Source organism: Lentinus tigrinus (assembly GCF_003813185.1).
Source record: "Lentinus tigrinus ALCF2SS1-7 unplaced genomic scaffold L226scaffold_1, whole genome shotgun sequence".
Classification (NCBI taxonomy): Eukaryota; Fungi; Basidiomycota; class Agaricomycetes; order Polyporales; family Polyporaceae; genus Lentinus; species Lentinus tigrinus.
Genome location: NW_027137910.1, coordinates 2542122 through 2557441, shown reverse-complemented (window position 1 = coordinate 2557441; position 15320 = coordinate 2542122). Strand labels below are relative to the sequence as shown.

At 57.5% G+C, this 15320-nt stretch overlaps 7 protein-coding genes across 7 annotated transcripts; 3 read left to right on the top strand and 4 right to left on the bottom strand.

Moving 5' to 3' along the window:
• Positions 1-61: 61 nt before the first annotated feature.
• L226DRAFT_528711 (uncharacterized protein) lies at positions 62-1228 on the top strand. Its single transcript, XM_067679443.1, has 5 exons — positions 62-213; positions 270-380; positions 437-544; positions 604-700; positions 757-1228. The coding sequence occupies exons 1-5, from the start codon at positions 160-162 to the stop codon at positions 915-917; spliced, it is 531 nt and encodes a 176-aa protein (XP_067543121.1). The 5' UTR covers positions 62-159; the 3' UTR covers positions 918-1228.
• L226DRAFT_30215 (TPR-like protein) lies at positions 1178-6551 on the bottom strand. Its single transcript, XM_067673713.1, has 14 exons — positions 6031-6551; positions 5432-5979; positions 4355-5376; positions 4220-4298; positions 3547-4161; positions 3319-3488; positions 3042-3247; positions 2872-2979; positions 2597-2780; positions 2265-2532; positions 2185-2193; positions 2105-2113; positions 1818-2036; positions 1178-1758 (listed from the first exon to the last, which is right to left on the bottom strand). Exons 1-14 carry the CDS (start codon positions 6452-6454, stop codon positions 1279-1281), a joined length of 4341 nt encoding a protein of 1446 aa, XP_067543120.1. The 5' UTR covers positions 6455-6551; the 3' UTR covers positions 1178-1278.
• A 136-nt stretch (positions 6552-6687) lies between these two features.
• On the top strand, positions 6688-8432 carry L226DRAFT_528710 (aldolase). The gene is made up of 7 exons (XM_067679442.1): positions 6688-7109; positions 7171-7316; positions 7378-7541; positions 7614-7752; positions 7848-7866; positions 7935-8073; positions 8141-8432. The coding sequence occupies exons 1-7, from the start codon at positions 6855-6857 to the stop codon at positions 8308-8310; spliced, it is 1032 nt and encodes a 343-aa protein (XP_067543119.1). The 5' UTR covers positions 6688-6854; the 3' UTR covers positions 8311-8432.
• On the bottom strand, positions 8173-9819 carry L226DRAFT_607654 (uncharacterized protein). The gene is made up of 6 exons (XM_067685837.1): positions 9688-9819; positions 9555-9627; positions 9378-9492; positions 8914-9293; positions 8735-8856; positions 8173-8670 (listed from the first exon to the last, which is right to left on the bottom strand). Exons 1-6 carry the CDS (start codon positions 9699-9701, stop codon positions 8460-8462), a joined length of 915 nt encoding a protein of 304 aa, XP_067543118.1. The 5' UTR covers positions 9702-9819; the 3' UTR covers positions 8173-8459.
• Positions 9820-9918: 99 nt separating this feature from the next.
• L226DRAFT_607653 (WD-40 repeat-containing protein) lies at positions 9919-11493 on the top strand. Its single transcript, XM_067685836.1, has 7 exons — positions 9919-10228; positions 10285-10332; positions 10390-10477; positions 10534-10625; positions 10679-10839; positions 10889-10961; positions 11016-11493. The coding sequence occupies exons 1-7, from the start codon at positions 9996-9998 to the stop codon at positions 11440-11442; spliced, it is 1122 nt and encodes a 373-aa protein (XP_067543117.1). The 5' UTR covers positions 9919-9995; the 3' UTR covers positions 11443-11493.
• L226DRAFT_607652 (uncharacterized protein) lies at positions 11164-13496 on the bottom strand. Its single transcript, XM_067685835.1, has 6 exons — positions 12803-13496; positions 12717-12749; positions 12641-12664; positions 12240-12588; positions 11813-12183; positions 11164-11753 (listed from the first exon to the last, which is right to left on the bottom strand). Exons 1-6 carry the CDS (start codon positions 13477-13479, stop codon positions 11531-11533), a joined length of 1677 nt encoding a protein of 558 aa, XP_067543116.1. The 5' UTR covers positions 13480-13496; the 3' UTR covers positions 11164-11530.
• Positions 13497-13707: 211 nt separating this feature from the next.
• Positions 13708-15254, bottom strand: L226DRAFT_607651 (uncharacterized protein). The gene is made up of 3 exons (XM_067685834.1): positions 14878-15254; positions 14017-14821; positions 13708-13951 (listed from the first exon to the last, which is right to left on the bottom strand). The coding sequence occupies exons 1-3, from the start codon at positions 15246-15248 to the stop codon at positions 13757-13759; spliced, it is 1371 nt and encodes a 456-aa protein (XP_067543115.1). The 5' UTR covers positions 15249-15254; the 3' UTR covers positions 13708-13756.
• Positions 15255-15320: the final 66 nt, after the last annotated feature.

The following is a 15320-nucleotide window of genomic DNA, read 5'->3' as shown; positions in this document are numbered from 1 at the left end:
ACAGGAGAGCCGAACGAGCGTCTATTGGCTGCGGCGCACACGACTGCCCGGGCCGCCCTCACTGTAACCGCGAGTGCGCCAGACGTGTTCCTGGCCCTTCTACCTGCATCTTATCACTCTTGCCAACGGCTCTCTGGAGACACAGCGAATTGCCAAACTATGGCAGACTTCATTCAAGCTCTGGACCCCTCCAAGCTGGTCCTCGTCGGGAGTGTACGTACCGCAATTCCTCCGAAGCACTGCGTCCCGTCTCACGAACATGACCCTAGGCCATGTCCTTCGTGACGAGCGCGTTCGCAGCTCCAGTATACAATCTCCCGATCTTCCTGTTTGGCATGCTCGCGCAGGAAAGCCCGGATGCGCTTCAGTCCTTGAAGGCGGTATGTGAAGGTCCAACATGCGCCCAAGGACATGGCATCCTGACGCACGCTGATAGTTCACGTTCATGCTGGGAGGCTCTATACTCTACGACATCATCTGGCTCTCGAACAACTCTCAAAATTGGTTCATCAGGACCATCACCATCCTCATCTTGATCCTGAAGGTACGCACGCCCTCACACCCAAACTGCACCCTGAATTTGCGTACAAGCCCGGCGCGCAGCTTCCCACCGTTCTCGCATTCGCGACTGCTCTGCGCCAGCGGGGCGCATCCTTCGCTGGCCTTGGAATTCGTGGGAGCGACCTGTCAGGTCCAACAGGTACGTTCTTTATGCTTGCAAGGCAACCCCCGCACAAGTCCTCACTGCCCACTTAGTATGGTCCATGCCTGGGGGCTTCACCTCGTTTGGCGGAGGCCGTGACGGCTACCAGAACGTCGAGGACCCTGCCGAAGGTCCTAAGCCCCTCAGCGTCCCTCCTCAGCCCGCACAACCCGTTCCTGCACCAGCGGCACCGGCGGCCTACCAGACGGTCTAGACATATGATACGTGGTCGCGCATCTCAAGCGTCACCCTTGGAGATAAATCGGAACGTGCTAGGGATCCAAGAGCACTATTTATACAACTTGTGTGCACAGAGAAGCGGAGAAAATATGCTACATAGTATGTGTGTCCTGTTCTACTGCAGGTGCTATTAAGAGAACTCCCGTGTACTATAATCCGATGACGGACGCCGCTAGTCGTGCCCATGCGTGGAGCGTAAGAAAGGGAGAATGTGGGGAAGTATAGACAAAACGGGGAAGCGAGAAGTATGAGAAAGCGTAGCAAAGGATGCAAAGTGATGGATGGATGTCGGCGCCGAATGCGAGCAAGTCCTGTTCATGGCCTTGACCATGAATCTAAGTGTGCGTGATGTGAACCGGGTCATCGTCCTGGACCCATATGCAGCCGCTCCTCTTCTCGTCCCCGTCGCAAGCCTCCCATTCGTCGGACGTCTCAAATTGCGTCCCCTCCACCCACCGCCGCCAGGCCTCCTGATAGCCCTTCTCCATGTTCCTTGTCCAGCGCAGCGTGTCGAACAAAGGCATGTGGTCTCTGTTGACGTACATATTCCGCCGGAGGTCAACAAGCTCCCCCTGCCCCCGCGGGAGGACCGTGCCGTCGGGCTCGTGATGAGGCACGTAGTGTACGCTCTCGGCGAGCGCTATAGCACGGGCCTCGTAGTCTTCCGCGCTGTGCACAGTCATCCGCTCGCCGAACCCCGTCGCGTTCACCATGCTTGCGGCGACGCGCGAGCACATCTTGTGAGCGTGCTTGGGCCACGTGAGGATCGGAGTGCCTGCCCACAGCACATCTGCCGCGATGGTGTGCGCGTTGCACTGTGCCCCGGATAACTTGTTATCAGTGTACGCAGAGGGAACAATCGAGCTGCACCTACCTCCGCAGTGTCCAGGAAGAGATCGGCGACCCGCGCGCGGAAGATATGCCAGTCCTTCTTGGCCACATCTGTGAACCGGATCCGGGACGCGACCTCTTCCCCCGCCCACAGCTTCGCCGAGCGCATCAGGTGCTCCTCGCCCGCTGCGGGGAACCGTAGCAACCAGAGGATGCTCCTCGGAACCTTGCGCAATATACGCAGCCAAACAAGGAAGATACCCTAAGCACAAACAAGCACGCACATTCAGAGACACGAGGCATCAGGAAACCCAGATAAGTGGTACTCACGGGATCGATCTGGGTAGTGTCGCAATGGAAGAGCAATATGAGCGATTACGATCACACAAACATGGGGATGTGCCTCTAACCTTGTATAGCTGCCAAGTCGAATGTGTTCGTGTGAGCGTGTGCGCGTTTGTGTATGGAGACAGGCTAAATAGGGGCTCACCTGGTTGAAGTTCGCGAATATGATGACGTCCCTGCGAAGGCGGTGAACGGCCAAATCCTTACCCGCCACACGAGGTTGAAGCACATACGGAGGAAGATCCGGGAAAACTTGTGCGCGGGCTTCTAGCCGCCGTCGTTCCTCTTCGAGCCACAGGGTCTCGACTGGAACTGCCGCGCGCTCCTCCGGGCTGAGGTTATCGTCCCCGCGGAATGACTGCTTGTGGTCGGTAACCATGAACGTATGCGGCATGTATAGGAACTTCTCAGTGCTGAAAGGTGTATCGGACACATAGTCAGCGAGTGCAGCAGGAGATACCTGCAGAAGCTGCTCACTATGTCCACTCGTTTGAGCTGTCCTCAGGGTCTATGTCCGCGTTGATATCTAGCGAGTCTTCGGGAATTGAACCCCCGGCAGAGGCCGCGTGCTGCCTTCGCGCTCTTAGGTTGCGCCACTGCTCAACCGCCGACGTTTCCTGCGGACACGCTATCGGGTCGCACACCAAGTAGTCGCACCAACCTGTCGCCCACACGCAGCCGTGATGATAGCGAGTAAGACTTGAGTGAGCGACTGCGGGGTCAGATGGACTGACGATGACGCCACTGCTTACCTGCACCGAGAGTCCCTGCATAGCCCATGAGCTGCATCTGCACTGGGCACGGCCGGACTGCGAATACGTCGTTCCGTGCGCCCTTCGTATAGCCACCGAGGTTCACGACTGGTCATGCACGCGTCAGCGACACGGTCATCACGACGTCAGCACATGCGGGCCCGACGTACGGATATGTATACCCTGCTCCTTGATGTGGCCAACGATGGCCTCGAGCGACCACCCCGAGACGTCCAAGAAGTTCTCGACCAAGCCAGCTATCCTTGGGCGGTAGGCAGTCCCGTCCCACGGGCTCGTCGTGTAGAGAAAAACGTTGAACTTCCTCCGGTCATGCATACCAAACACGTTCTGCATGAGGTGCGATAGCGGATGGTTGCTGCCCCAGACAAGCGCGGTCAGCACATTGTCCACCGAGAACCCCCCAAAGAAAGGAGAGGGTGCACCAACTTCACGTCATTAGAGACATAGCCAATGTTGATCTTCCCATCCAACGGCGGCTTCGGGGGTGGTTGGACGTGCTTGGGGAGCCATGGGTGCGAGTAGGCCGCATAGGATATTCTGAGCGCGCTTCGATGTGGGATGAGGCGGGTCAACCGAGGCGAGAGTGGGTATGTGAACTGCAGGCGCCGGGTTAGAACGGCACAGCAAGGCCCCACAGCACCACCAAATACTCACGGTGTGGAACGGCAGGACAGATGGTACCGCAGGCGGCAGCAGCATCTTCGGCAGCGTCGGCCGCATGAATAAGCTGCTCTGCGTTTCGTCGGGCAGGGGTACCGGTTGGTCGACGCTGAGCGTTTTCCCATACGTCTGGATGTACCACCTCCGCTGAAGCTGTGGTTGGATCCAGTCGATGAAGCGGAGGAGAAATCCTGGACCGTTAACTCGACGCTCAGCGCGGTCCTCCGCGGTACCGTGGAGAGATTGGAACCGTATCTGCCAGACGGCCACCTCCTCTAGAGTTAGTGGGCGACCGCGAGCACATGCCAACGCGCGCGTGCATTCCTCTGCGATGGCGGGAAGGATGCCATCAAGATCCTGGTAGTAGTTCTGCTTGACCTGTTCCTCAGTGACCGCGACCATCCTCGTCATCCAACCCGGGTACATCTGTAATCCTGGAGGGACGAAGTATCCGGCGTCGTCGGCACCGACCTCGTTGGGGAGAGTTCCGCGTCCGCGCCAGTCGCATACGGAACAGAGCGAGTTTACCAAGCCACAGATAGCCTCGGGAAGGTTGGGATTGGCCGCTGCAGCACGCTTGTAGTACCCGATAGCGTCCCATGGTCGTCCCTGCGGGACAATAACGCATTAGCTGAGAGGGAAAGAGGAGCTTGCAGTGGCTACCCACGACATCTTTGATAGCATTCCCTAAATTCGCCAGAGCAATATCGAAGTCCGGCTTCTGCTCAACGGCCTTAGTGTAAAGCCTAAGAAGAAACCTTCCGTGAGTGTATGAGACAAGGTCAATGTATGAACCACCCACTTGATCGCCTGGTCCGACTGGCCCTGGTCTTTGAGCAATGAGCCGAGATTTGTCAATAAATGGGGATGTTTGCCGTCCAAATGCAAGCCAGCCGTGTAGAACATACGCGCAAGAGCCGTGCCGTCAAGGAGCTGTCCATCCTGACCTGACCTGGACTCGCTGATGCCAGACAGCACGATACCGAGGTTGTTGAACGTCGAAGGCGCCGGAGACAGTGTCAGAGCAAGATAGTACAGCAGGATGACCACAGACGTGCTGATCCGGAGGCCGTTAGTACCTGGAAGCGTCGCATTACCAAGCGTGTTGTCCTGAAAGCGCTTGGCAAGCGTTAGGAGCACTGTGTTCGTCATGCCATTGGTCTGCTGTCGGACGGAGTCCGGCGGAGGCTTTAGCTCGCCGGATGCGGTACGCGTACATATAGCGGGAAGAACGCCTTTGGTCTGCGGAAAGAGTAAGGCGCGTAGCTGCGTCACCTGCTCTGGCAGAAGTAGTGGAGTGGGAAGGACCCCTCCGCCGGCTTGGAGAAGCGCATGAAAAAGCTGATCCCCAGAAGTGCGCACTAAGTAGAGAAAGTTGAGAGAGGGGTCGCCTAGACGCGAGCTGACATCCGGTTGGAAGATACCGATGCTTGACAGACCCGGCAGGTTGGGAGTGGACTCAGAGCACATGATGTGACCGGCCGCACAGGTCGCAAGGAGGATGTCGCGCAGAACGTATTGCTCCGCCTCTGGCGTAGGCGGCGGCGGTCGGAAGACGAGCTCTAGAGCGCGGGCATGTTCGAGTATAGCTCGATCCACATTTGTCGGGCCCAGGGTGGCGTATATAGTGCCGTTTGTGAAGACGGCACGCTGGAGGCGGGGTATCTCGTTGGGTTGTAAATGCTGTGAAAGTCTTCCGTCGCTATTGAAGACATGCTTCTGGACATACTGGCAGACGCCTTGCGCCTGCCGGTAGTAAACGAGACGGCGACCGTGGTCTGCTGCGTTGTGGGCAAGCGTGAAAGTCATGCCAAGTATGTTGTCCTCATGAAGAAAAGAGTTAACCATGCGAGTGGGCGCGTGAAGGAAAGAGACATACGAGTGCGTCCCAATAGGTGGGCCGGAGCTGGAGGGCTTTCCACCACCACTCATAGGCCTTCTCGGTTTGGTTGAGGGCCTTCATGGTGGTTCCGATGTTGCTCATGGCCTCGACATATTGAGGGTTCAGGGAGAGGATGCGATGGCTAATGGAGAGACTGGCGTCAAAGTCGCCGAGGGCGTGGTAGGTGCACGCGAGGAGCAGAAGGATTGGCAAATGTTGAGGATGGTACTCAACGAGTGTGAGAAGGAGGGGCAATAGACGGTTGCGATAGGTGTAGTCAGTGGTATCAGATTCAGGAGTGGCATAGAAGATGGGAACGGAGGTGAGACCGAGGGGGGTGGAGCCCGGGCCTGGGGAGTCGTAGAGGAAGTACGCGTACGCCATCATGGCGTCGCGTGCCAAATTGGTGGTCAGTGGGTTGGAACCGGCGGAAGGTGGTGTAGGTTCATGGCGGGGCAGAGGATGGGCGCTCGAGGGATTGGCGGGATGTTCTGGACCGAAGAGCATAGTGGCGGGCTGTCGGGGCATGGGCGGGTGAGCCAAGTCTTGGAGGAGTGAGCGGGGGTATTTATTGTGTGCGATGGTAGGAGACCTACTGGTGTGTGTGCCTCGGGGAGGGGAAGGAACATGGATGTGGGATGCACTGCGCAAGGGTCGTGAAGTCGGGGTTACATTGGCGGCGGACCAAGCGTCCTCGGATGAGAGGGGGTCTGGAGGCTGGTCATGCGAGAAGGCTGAGGGAGATTGAGGGATCCATTGGTGGGTGGGCGGAAGATGTTGAGAGTCTGGACGGTGCGAAGAAGATGCGGAGAAAGACAAGGAGGGGTAGGGATGGGCCGGTGCAGTCCGAGGGGGTTGTGACATGACGGGCGTGTGCGGTTGCGGGACAAGGCCGTACCGAGAGCGCGAACTAGCTGGAAGACGTATGCGCGGGGACGGGGACGAGCAGCGAGTGCATCGTGCGCTGTGGTCTGTAAGTAAGTCAAGTAAATACTGCCAGTGCCAGCGCCCTCCAGCCATGACGTCGTCTCCGCTCTCCCGGGCCGGCGTCTGTCCGTCTCTGCTGAACCTCTCGCGACCGAGTCTGCAGGCCCAGGTCTCTGCCAGACTCGATCATCGGTGCAGAGTGACCGTGTCGTGCTCTCGCAAACACCTCCTCCCGACCCTGCCACTCCTCCTAGTCCAACTGTTCCTTCTATCCGCAGTATATACGCATGTTGATCCCTGCTGCAATTCATAACCCCGGCCTAGACCCCCTTCCTCAACCCCGTCACGCTACCTCCAGTCCCACGTACGTACAAAACTCCGGTCCGTTGTGTAACCGTGTCCGATGTCCAACTGACTACTCCCCCTCGGCCTACACTCGCTCTATCTTACCATCGCCCACCCATCTTCTGTCTGCCCCCCTCCTGTCCACACGATGTCTGCCCAAACACTACTCGATCATGTCCGCACCCGAGTTACAGTCGATGTCGACTCCATGGACCCTGCTGTCGCCGCGCGCCACGCCCAGCACACAAAGTTCTGCGACATGACTTCCAATCAGGCCATAGTATACTCCGAGGCTGTCAGGCCAGAGCGCGCAGAACTCTTCAAGACAGCCTGTGCCCAGATCCGATCTTCTCAAGCACAGCTCCCTATTGACACACAAGTCGCCCATGCCCTCGATTTGCTCGTATGTACCATCTATATGCCTCTCTATCAACCCGCGTGTGCTGACAACCATCCATCCATAGACTGTCCTCCTAGCCAAAGAGGTTTACCCCTACCTAACCGGTCGTGTGCACGCCCAAACCTCCCCCGCGGCTGCGTACGATACCGAGGCAACCATCCACCACGCCAAGAAGCTTGTCTCGCTCTTTGAGGCCAACGGGATTCCAAAGTCAGCCATCCACAATCTCGAGCGACTATTGTGTCTGAATTCCCGTCACCACTCCATTCAGGTCCCGCGTGTGTATCAAAATCCCGGCGACCCCAGAATCCATCATCGCCTGCAAATACCTCGAGCAGCTCGGAATTCGCACGCTCGCGACCTGTCTATTCTCCGTGCCGCAGGCCATGGCCGCCCACCAGGCCGGCTGTCTCTACGTTGCCCCGTATTTCAACGGTATGTCCGCGGCATCCCAGCGCTTCGTTCTTGAAGCGTTCCTGTAGCTCCGACTTACTCTTGTTTCCGCAGAACTTAGGGTCCACTTTGAACCGGGCCTGTGGAAAGAATACGCAGACACCGCTAGGGAGCATCCGACGTCACAAGTGATTCAAGCCATCGTTGAGCTCTACAAGGAAATAGGATCCGCCACGCTCGTTATGCCGGCTAGGTGAGCAAGCCTTCGGTCGATACTGGGGCCAGCGGTGGCGTACTCACGAATCCACTACCCATGGCGTTACCATCTTTGACCCGTCTGTACTTCAGTATTGTTACTGCGAAGGAGGTAGATTGGGCCTGGGGCTGTGATCACTGATGCTATGGTTGCTAATCGGAAGAATCTTCTATGTATAGGTTGTGGCGCTCGTTTCACTGAAGCCGAACCACCTCACGCTGTCTGGCGCTGTCCTCGACCAGCTTGCTGCCGCTCAGGCCCCCGGGGACGCCAACGCCCACCACCCTGACGTCCACGACGCCAAAGGTACCGCAATAGGTGAGGTTATGACCGGAACTCTGCGTGATTAGTTGTGTGACTTGCTCACGGCTCGCTGCTTGGGTAGGTCCGGACGTGAAGACGATCAATTATCTGGAGAACAATGGCACCGCGCTCGGGGAGGCGATTGCGGCCGACGCGGAGACGACGCGTAAGCTCGCGGACGCGTTGAAGATTTTCGGAGAGATGGAGGAGAAGACGAAGGAGCTCATCCGCGCTGCGCTCAACGCGGAGTAAAACTCCAACGACGAAATCTGCTCGTAGCCAGATCCAGTGCAATTTAGCCAATTCGAATATGTATCATAATGTACAACGTGGAAATGCAAACACAACAAGGATGTATCCGGAACACTCACTGAGAGGACTGAATTCAGCTGTGGGACGGCTCATAGCAACCCCTCTTGCTTCAATATATTGATCATTAGGTACGCAGAGCGGCGGTCCCGGTCTATGCCCACCCAGTCGGTCTTTTTGCACGGCGGGTGGTCTCCGTCGGCGGCATAGATGTCGTCCTCCTCCGGTCCCGCCTTCTTCCGCTCTGCCTCCTTCTCGAGGTCCTCCTCGCTGTCCCATTCTACTTCCGCCCACTGCCATTCCCTGGTGCATGGTGCAGGTGTTCAGCGAGGCGAAGAACATCGGTAGGCAGCACGGAAAGACGCACCCGAGAGTCATCGCGACAATCTTCGCATCGGACATATTCGGCAGGATAGAGAGCAGCAAATCCGTTAGTAACGGCTGCATTTCGAACGTCTCCTCCATGACCGGCACCGGCACATATTCGGCCTGCCAGTACAAGTCTCACCCGTCTGCCACTAGAACCACGAACGAACGGCCACATACCTCGAGCAGCAGACCCTTCATGGCGCCCCCAGGGGAAATGCTGACGGTCCCGGCCCTCACGAGCCAGTCGCTCCCGATGGCGTATACATGCCCGTCGACGGTCAGGTGCGCCCCGGTGGCGAGACCCTGGCTCTTCTGCCCTGCGGGCCCCGGCGCGGTGTTCGACCCGCCCGTCTGCCGGACGGGCACCCAGCGCGCACGGAGCTGCGTAAGGAGCTGTTCGAGCGCGTTGGGCGGGCTGAGCGTTGGGAACGTGTGGCGGTAGTGTGTGGGCGGCGGGAGCGTCATGCCCGGTTGAGCGCGGGCGAAATCGGCGGCTTGGGCGAGGTACTCGGCGCGCATGGGCGCTGCAGGGTCTTCTATCATACAGAAGACGTTGTCTGGGACGAGTGGAGTAAGGAACGGCCGAGGGAAGGAGCACTATGAGTGAGAAGTCGGAGGTCAGTTTGGGAGGAGAGACGTACCGTCAACGGTGAGTGTGCACATGGAGCGCTCGAAGGGCACTTGGAAGCCTGGGACGGAGCCCAAGGTAGATCGGAAGGACTTCATGCTGATCTGCCATTTGCCCTTGTATGTTCCCTGCATGCGATAGATGTCAATGAAGCAACCGGCCAGCACGTAGAGCATGCTCTCGTACATACCTGATGATTCTTCAGTATATTTTGAGCAACGAGCTCCAGCCCTGTGGTGGGGGCATTGGTCCACCTGGTCAGTCTACGGGGTATGGTTAGCGCGAAAGTGCTAGAACTTGAGGAAATAAGTAAGTGTCAGTACCCTGAAAAGCCCATTGCGTCCGTATACGGGATATGCAGTAGTTCTCTGCGTACTGGTCCCCGTCACTCAGCCTACAGGATGCATCCACTCCCGTTCTCGGCCACCCCGACTTCGACGATGATGGACGTCAGAGTCCGAAGAAACGAGGAACGACAAGCGCGCGACGCGTCAATGTGACGTCACGCCCAAAACCCTTAGGATCGGCGTCACGCCCGGAGTGCCAGGCGAACCCACTTCAAGTTTCCTCCCGACCGCATGCCGGTTGTCTATAGCTAGCTTGTGTATAGCTGAATATCAAGTGAAACAGGATGCCAGGTTACGATACCGACTGGCCCGCCGACTCTACGGAATTCTGCCCCCATCCTTCCGCACAGGACATTTTCGTCTGCGGCACCTACAAGCTGGAGCAGTCCCAGGAAGGGGCGGTGCCAGAAATTCCAGCACAGAACGACGAAGATGGAGAGCCGAAGACTCCTGCTCGCAAGCCACAGAAGCGCAGAGGTAAATGTCTCCTGTTCCGCGTGCAGGACGAAGAAAACTTGTGCGTGGGATCGCACCCCGTTCTTGAGAATGACTGGCTGATGCGGTGCAGTTCAGCACGCTGCTCCAAGAAACCGAGCTCCCTGCTATATTGGATATGAAGTGGTCAGCATAGTCGGGTCCAACCGACGGAGATTGTGAGGCTGATGACTTTGCTTCTAGGTGTCATCGAGACGCGTCCGCCTCGCCTTTACTGGGGATCGCAGACTCCGAAGGACATATCACGCTGCATGAACTCGATAGCGAAACGGTCAGCGTCCTCCGCTCCTTCGATTGACATGGAACAGAAGCTAACAATCCGTATAGTCCGCACTTCGGCAGATCCAGTCGATCTCCTGCGCGACCTCCGATATTCTATGTCTATCGCTCGACTGGAGCAATCGCAGGTTCCCAACAAGGTGTGGGACATGTGACGAACGTCTCGGAAACGTGCATTGACATCTGTGCTCAGCAGCCTCGGAGACATGATCGTCTCCCTATCGAACGGATCGCTCTCCCTCCTCCGTCCAGACGAGAGTTCTGGCCTAGCGGAAACAGACACTTGGCACGCTCATGATTACGAGCCGTGGATCGCTGCATGGGACTACTGGAACCCCAACGTCGTCTTCTCTGGTTAGTCCATCTGTACTCATCGTCAACAATTGTCTGATCAGCCATTTAGGCGGAGATGATCTCAAGATGAAGGGTTGGGATATCAGGGAAGGGGGTGCACAACCGCTCTTCGTCAACAAACGGTGTGTGCAAAGACGTTCATGCTCACTCTCACTTGAGACTGATACGGAAGATAGATTCGATGCAGGAGTGACCACCATCCAAAGCCATCCACACATTGAACATATCATCGCCGTTGGAAGCTACGACAACACCGTCCGCCTGTTCGATACACGCAAACCTCTTGCGCCGCTGACAGAGGTCGACGTCGGAGGCGGCGCATGGCGGGTAAAATGGCATCCTTCGCCCAAGCGGAAGAACGATCTGCTGGTCGCATGCATGCACGATGGCTTCAAAGTCGTCCGGTTCGACTTCGAAAGTGGCCATGTTGCGGAGGGCTTATCAGCCTCTAGCAACCCATGGGAAGTCGTCAAACGCTTTGACCAGCACACGTCGCTCGCCTATGGTGCAGATTGGTCCTTTGTAGCTAATGGAGATGGCGATCATACGTTAGTGGCCAGTTGCTCGTTTTACGATCATACGCTACATCTATGGAGTGCTTGATATGCCGCGGGCGAATGGTATATGATAGTGTGCATCGGCAGAATAAATCAGAGAAGTGATCCAAACTCCAGACTCCGACAACCCATAATCAAGCATTAGCCTGGGTATCATCCTCTTTGGGGGGTGTCGGAGCTCTGGTGGGTGGCGCCGGAGTAGGGGGAGCATTGGTCCCGAGGCGCCTCCTCCGCCAGAAGCCTGCATTCGGGCCCTTCATGACGAACGCGAGCGTCCATCGTGACAGACCACGAAGGGTATCAGGGCGATGGATGGCCGCTGTAAGGAGTGTCGACAGCGAAAGGATGAATATGAGCCTGTCGGACGAAATGTCAGAAGTCGTACCCAATCTGTAGGAATTGTTACAATATCTTACCTTTCAGTCCATCTCACGCTCGGTCTGCCACTCTTCAGCCATTTTTCCGGGAGACACGCGCGGATAGCGCGCGGTAGCACGTATAATGCCATTTCTCCTCGGCGACGACCGCGCTCGATCCAGATGCTGGCGCCGCAGACTAAGCTACCGACGAACGTGCAGCCGTAAGGACCGTCCCAGAAGTCGTGGGGTATCCATGGGAAGAGACGCGCCAGCACGAGCGTGCGTGTGCAACAGACTGCGAACCAGATGGAGGAGACGAATGCGGAGAGGAAGCTCGCGCTCCTGGCCACAGAAAGCAGGGTCGACACGAGCTTTGGAGCCTCAAGCAGTCTACGGGGACGAGTGAGGAGGATGGGGAGGACGTGGACCTGGGCACATGATGGTTAGATTGACGGTGTGATGGAGGTGAGGGAAGGGTACACACCGGGAGGTAAAGTGCAACCGCCTCGGCGAACGCCTGGATGCCTCTGATACCAGCATTAGCCGTGCAGCTACCGCCGGTCACGCCGCCGTGCACCAACTCGCATGGGATGCCACCTCGCCCGGTACGGTTCGCGACACCGATCTTCTGCCACATCCTGTCGGCTGCTGGCCCACCGTACGCGGGAAGCTGAGCAGGATCGCCCCACGCAGCGGGATAACCCAACGTCTGCGAGAACGAAGTAAGCAGATCCGGAGGGCTACTGGTTCCTCTCTTGTACGAGTAGGTACCGTCGCGTATGCCTCGGAGAGCCATGAGAATGCGCGGGTCGATGTTTGCTACGGTCATGATCCTAGAGGGCACGGTGAGCACTATCGCTGAAACGAAGGGCGTAAATTGCATACCACTTGTTGTAAGAACGAGGTAGCCTGAAGTGAGTTGAGTTCCGGCCAAGACGAGTAGGAGGCGGATAAGACTCACATATCTGGCTCATAGAAGAAGCACCACATTATCCTGGTTCATATATAAGTCCTCGTGTATGCTTGATGTAGGGACATGGGGTTCACCTCGCGCTACACGCCCAGAACACCAAGGCGTCAAGCCTCGTGGACCACTTCCGCCTCTCGGCTTTCTTCTTCTCCCTCACCGCGGCTGGTAGGAGACTTTCGCTCGTTTCTGATGGCTTGAACAGCGCCAGCTGCACCAACGAGTCCATCGCGCGCACGAGGAACAGCAATGACAAGTCCAACGTTGGGGACGGTCTCCCAACCCACATCGACGCCGCATGCCGCCTCCGCGAATGTAGGAGAGTAACCGCGAGCGTCGAGGAGATCACGTTGGACAGGAACGTCTTCTGCCCGTCCTTCAACGATGCAAGCCATGCCCGCACCTTTCCAAACGCGTCCTTGGGCTCGCCACTACCGGTCTCATGCATGCGCTCCTCCCACATATTCCAGATGTGGCGTATAGCGGCACCGCCTGCGACTCCGACGGTGATGGCAGACGCGAAGGCATTGATTGAGATCTCGCGCTTGAGGATGTGCAAGACGCGTTTGAAGCCTTGTGCGCGCGCCTTCGGCGACGTCAAGAACGGGAGGAACGCTGGCCCGAGCGCGAGAGATAGAGCAAGGGTATATGTCCGCAAGCCGATCTGGAGCGGGTGGTCGTCTGGGAGGGAGTGGAGGAAGTCCGCGAGGTCGTGCGGCGCATCGTTGAGACGCTTCCGTAGATCCGAGGGCTTCATGGCAGAACGTCTTATGTCGTCGAGGGCGAAAGTGAGGGAAGAGGGAGAGACATGGCCAGGGAGACCGCGCTGAGATGAGGGTTGCGTGTGGGTAGACAGTGACACCAGAATGCGAGAAGCGCCAGCGATATCACATGCCATCAAACCTTGGATGACTAGGCTGCATATGGCAACCGTCGTAGTTCGAGCGGGTGGTTGAGGTGAGCCCAGCCATCGGTTCACATGTTTGTCGTCGCGGCAGGGGTATATTAGGCGAGAGCGTACAATACATGTGCACCTATGAACGTGATTGATCCTCCGAACCAACGTCCTCGCCCAGATCGTGGGTATAACTCCAAAAGTCCAATATCTGCACACTGTCCGGTGCGCAAATCCCCGCGCGCAAATCAGGTAGCAAACCAGCACGGCCCAAAAGAGATAGGAACTTGGCACGAGAGTCCGGGTATACGAATAGAGTCAGCATGTCGTGAGCCTGATTGACAACAATGAGTCAGTAGGTGGCGAAACAGATGCGCTCCGCATACAGGGCAGACTCACATGGGTGCGAAGGACGGCAGCAACGTAGGCTTTGGGTGCTGGTGATATGCTTACGCCAGTGTCAGCAGAGAGCTTGTCGGCTTCTGCCTGATTTGTCTCCCTGGAGGCCGGTTCGTTCGCGGGATATTGTTCGCGGATCGTCTGTGGCTGACCGTCCGCTGCCTTCCCCGGTAGTGGTACCTTGACGATGGGGACAATCGTCGGGTCCCACGACGTTGGACGTGAGAGATGCGCCGCCTCCGACACTCCAAGCCAGCTTGCCCATAGTTCGAGCTTCCTTCCGTCTCGGCCAAGGCGCCGCAGAGCTATGTGGCAACGGCCCCAGTCGCCGCCGTCGCCCCTCCAAACGTCTCTCTCTACTGTGCTGCCGGAGCTCGGCGTGAGCATCACCGATGGTGGCCTCGATGCCCCCTCTTCAAGGTGCTCCAACTCCGGTAGCGTAGACAGCAACGAACTCTCCGCATCATGATGGACCTGCGCGGGGCGCATCATGAGACGTATCCACCTCCTGCGCCGCACGAGACCGCGGTTGCTCATGAAGCCTGGATTCGGTCCCCACTTCCTACTGCGAAAGGATCGGCTGTATTCGAAGCCATCGTATTGCACCTGCCCATCGCCACGCATGTCGATCATCCAGGCTCGAGAGACCCACTTCCACGACCCGTCTGGCAGGGGGTAGTCTTCGAGAGAGACAGTCGGCTGGTTCTTCCGGGGAGAGCGAATGGCGGTAGGAATAGTGAAAGCAGGTGGGTCCAGAGGAAGGAGTGTGAGTGGCGAATAGTATGCGGTTGAAAATACCATGGCTCTGCAGACACGGTTTGTTTTACATCCACACCGGCATTCCATGATTTACGGACGTACCCTCTCTGGTTCTCGTAAAGCACCGCCCACCTGTACACATCCTTCCCGTAGTCCTCATCTAGCTCCGCGGTCAGGCCCCCTTCAGAGAGAATGACAAGATCAGGTGCTTCTTGAGGCACAGACGTAGATCGCTCAAGCTCGGCAAACGACGATGGTGAGGGGGAGGAATCTCGTTTTCGCGACTTAGACCTGTACCGGTGGGGTAGCGGAAGCGAAACGGCGGAGAAGAAGCCCCTCTTGTGGAAGCGCTGCCGAGCTTGCTCCGCCGCCGCATAGTCGTCCCTCTCGATGGCCTCTGGCGGCGGTGGCGGAGTCTGCGATGGGTAAGAGGACGGACCAGCCGAGGAGGAGGGGTATGAGGACTCGGACATCGTTCAACGAAGGTGAGTGCCGTTCGCGGACGCAGCTGCTTGGCACTTATGTTCCCCGCAATGATCACATGA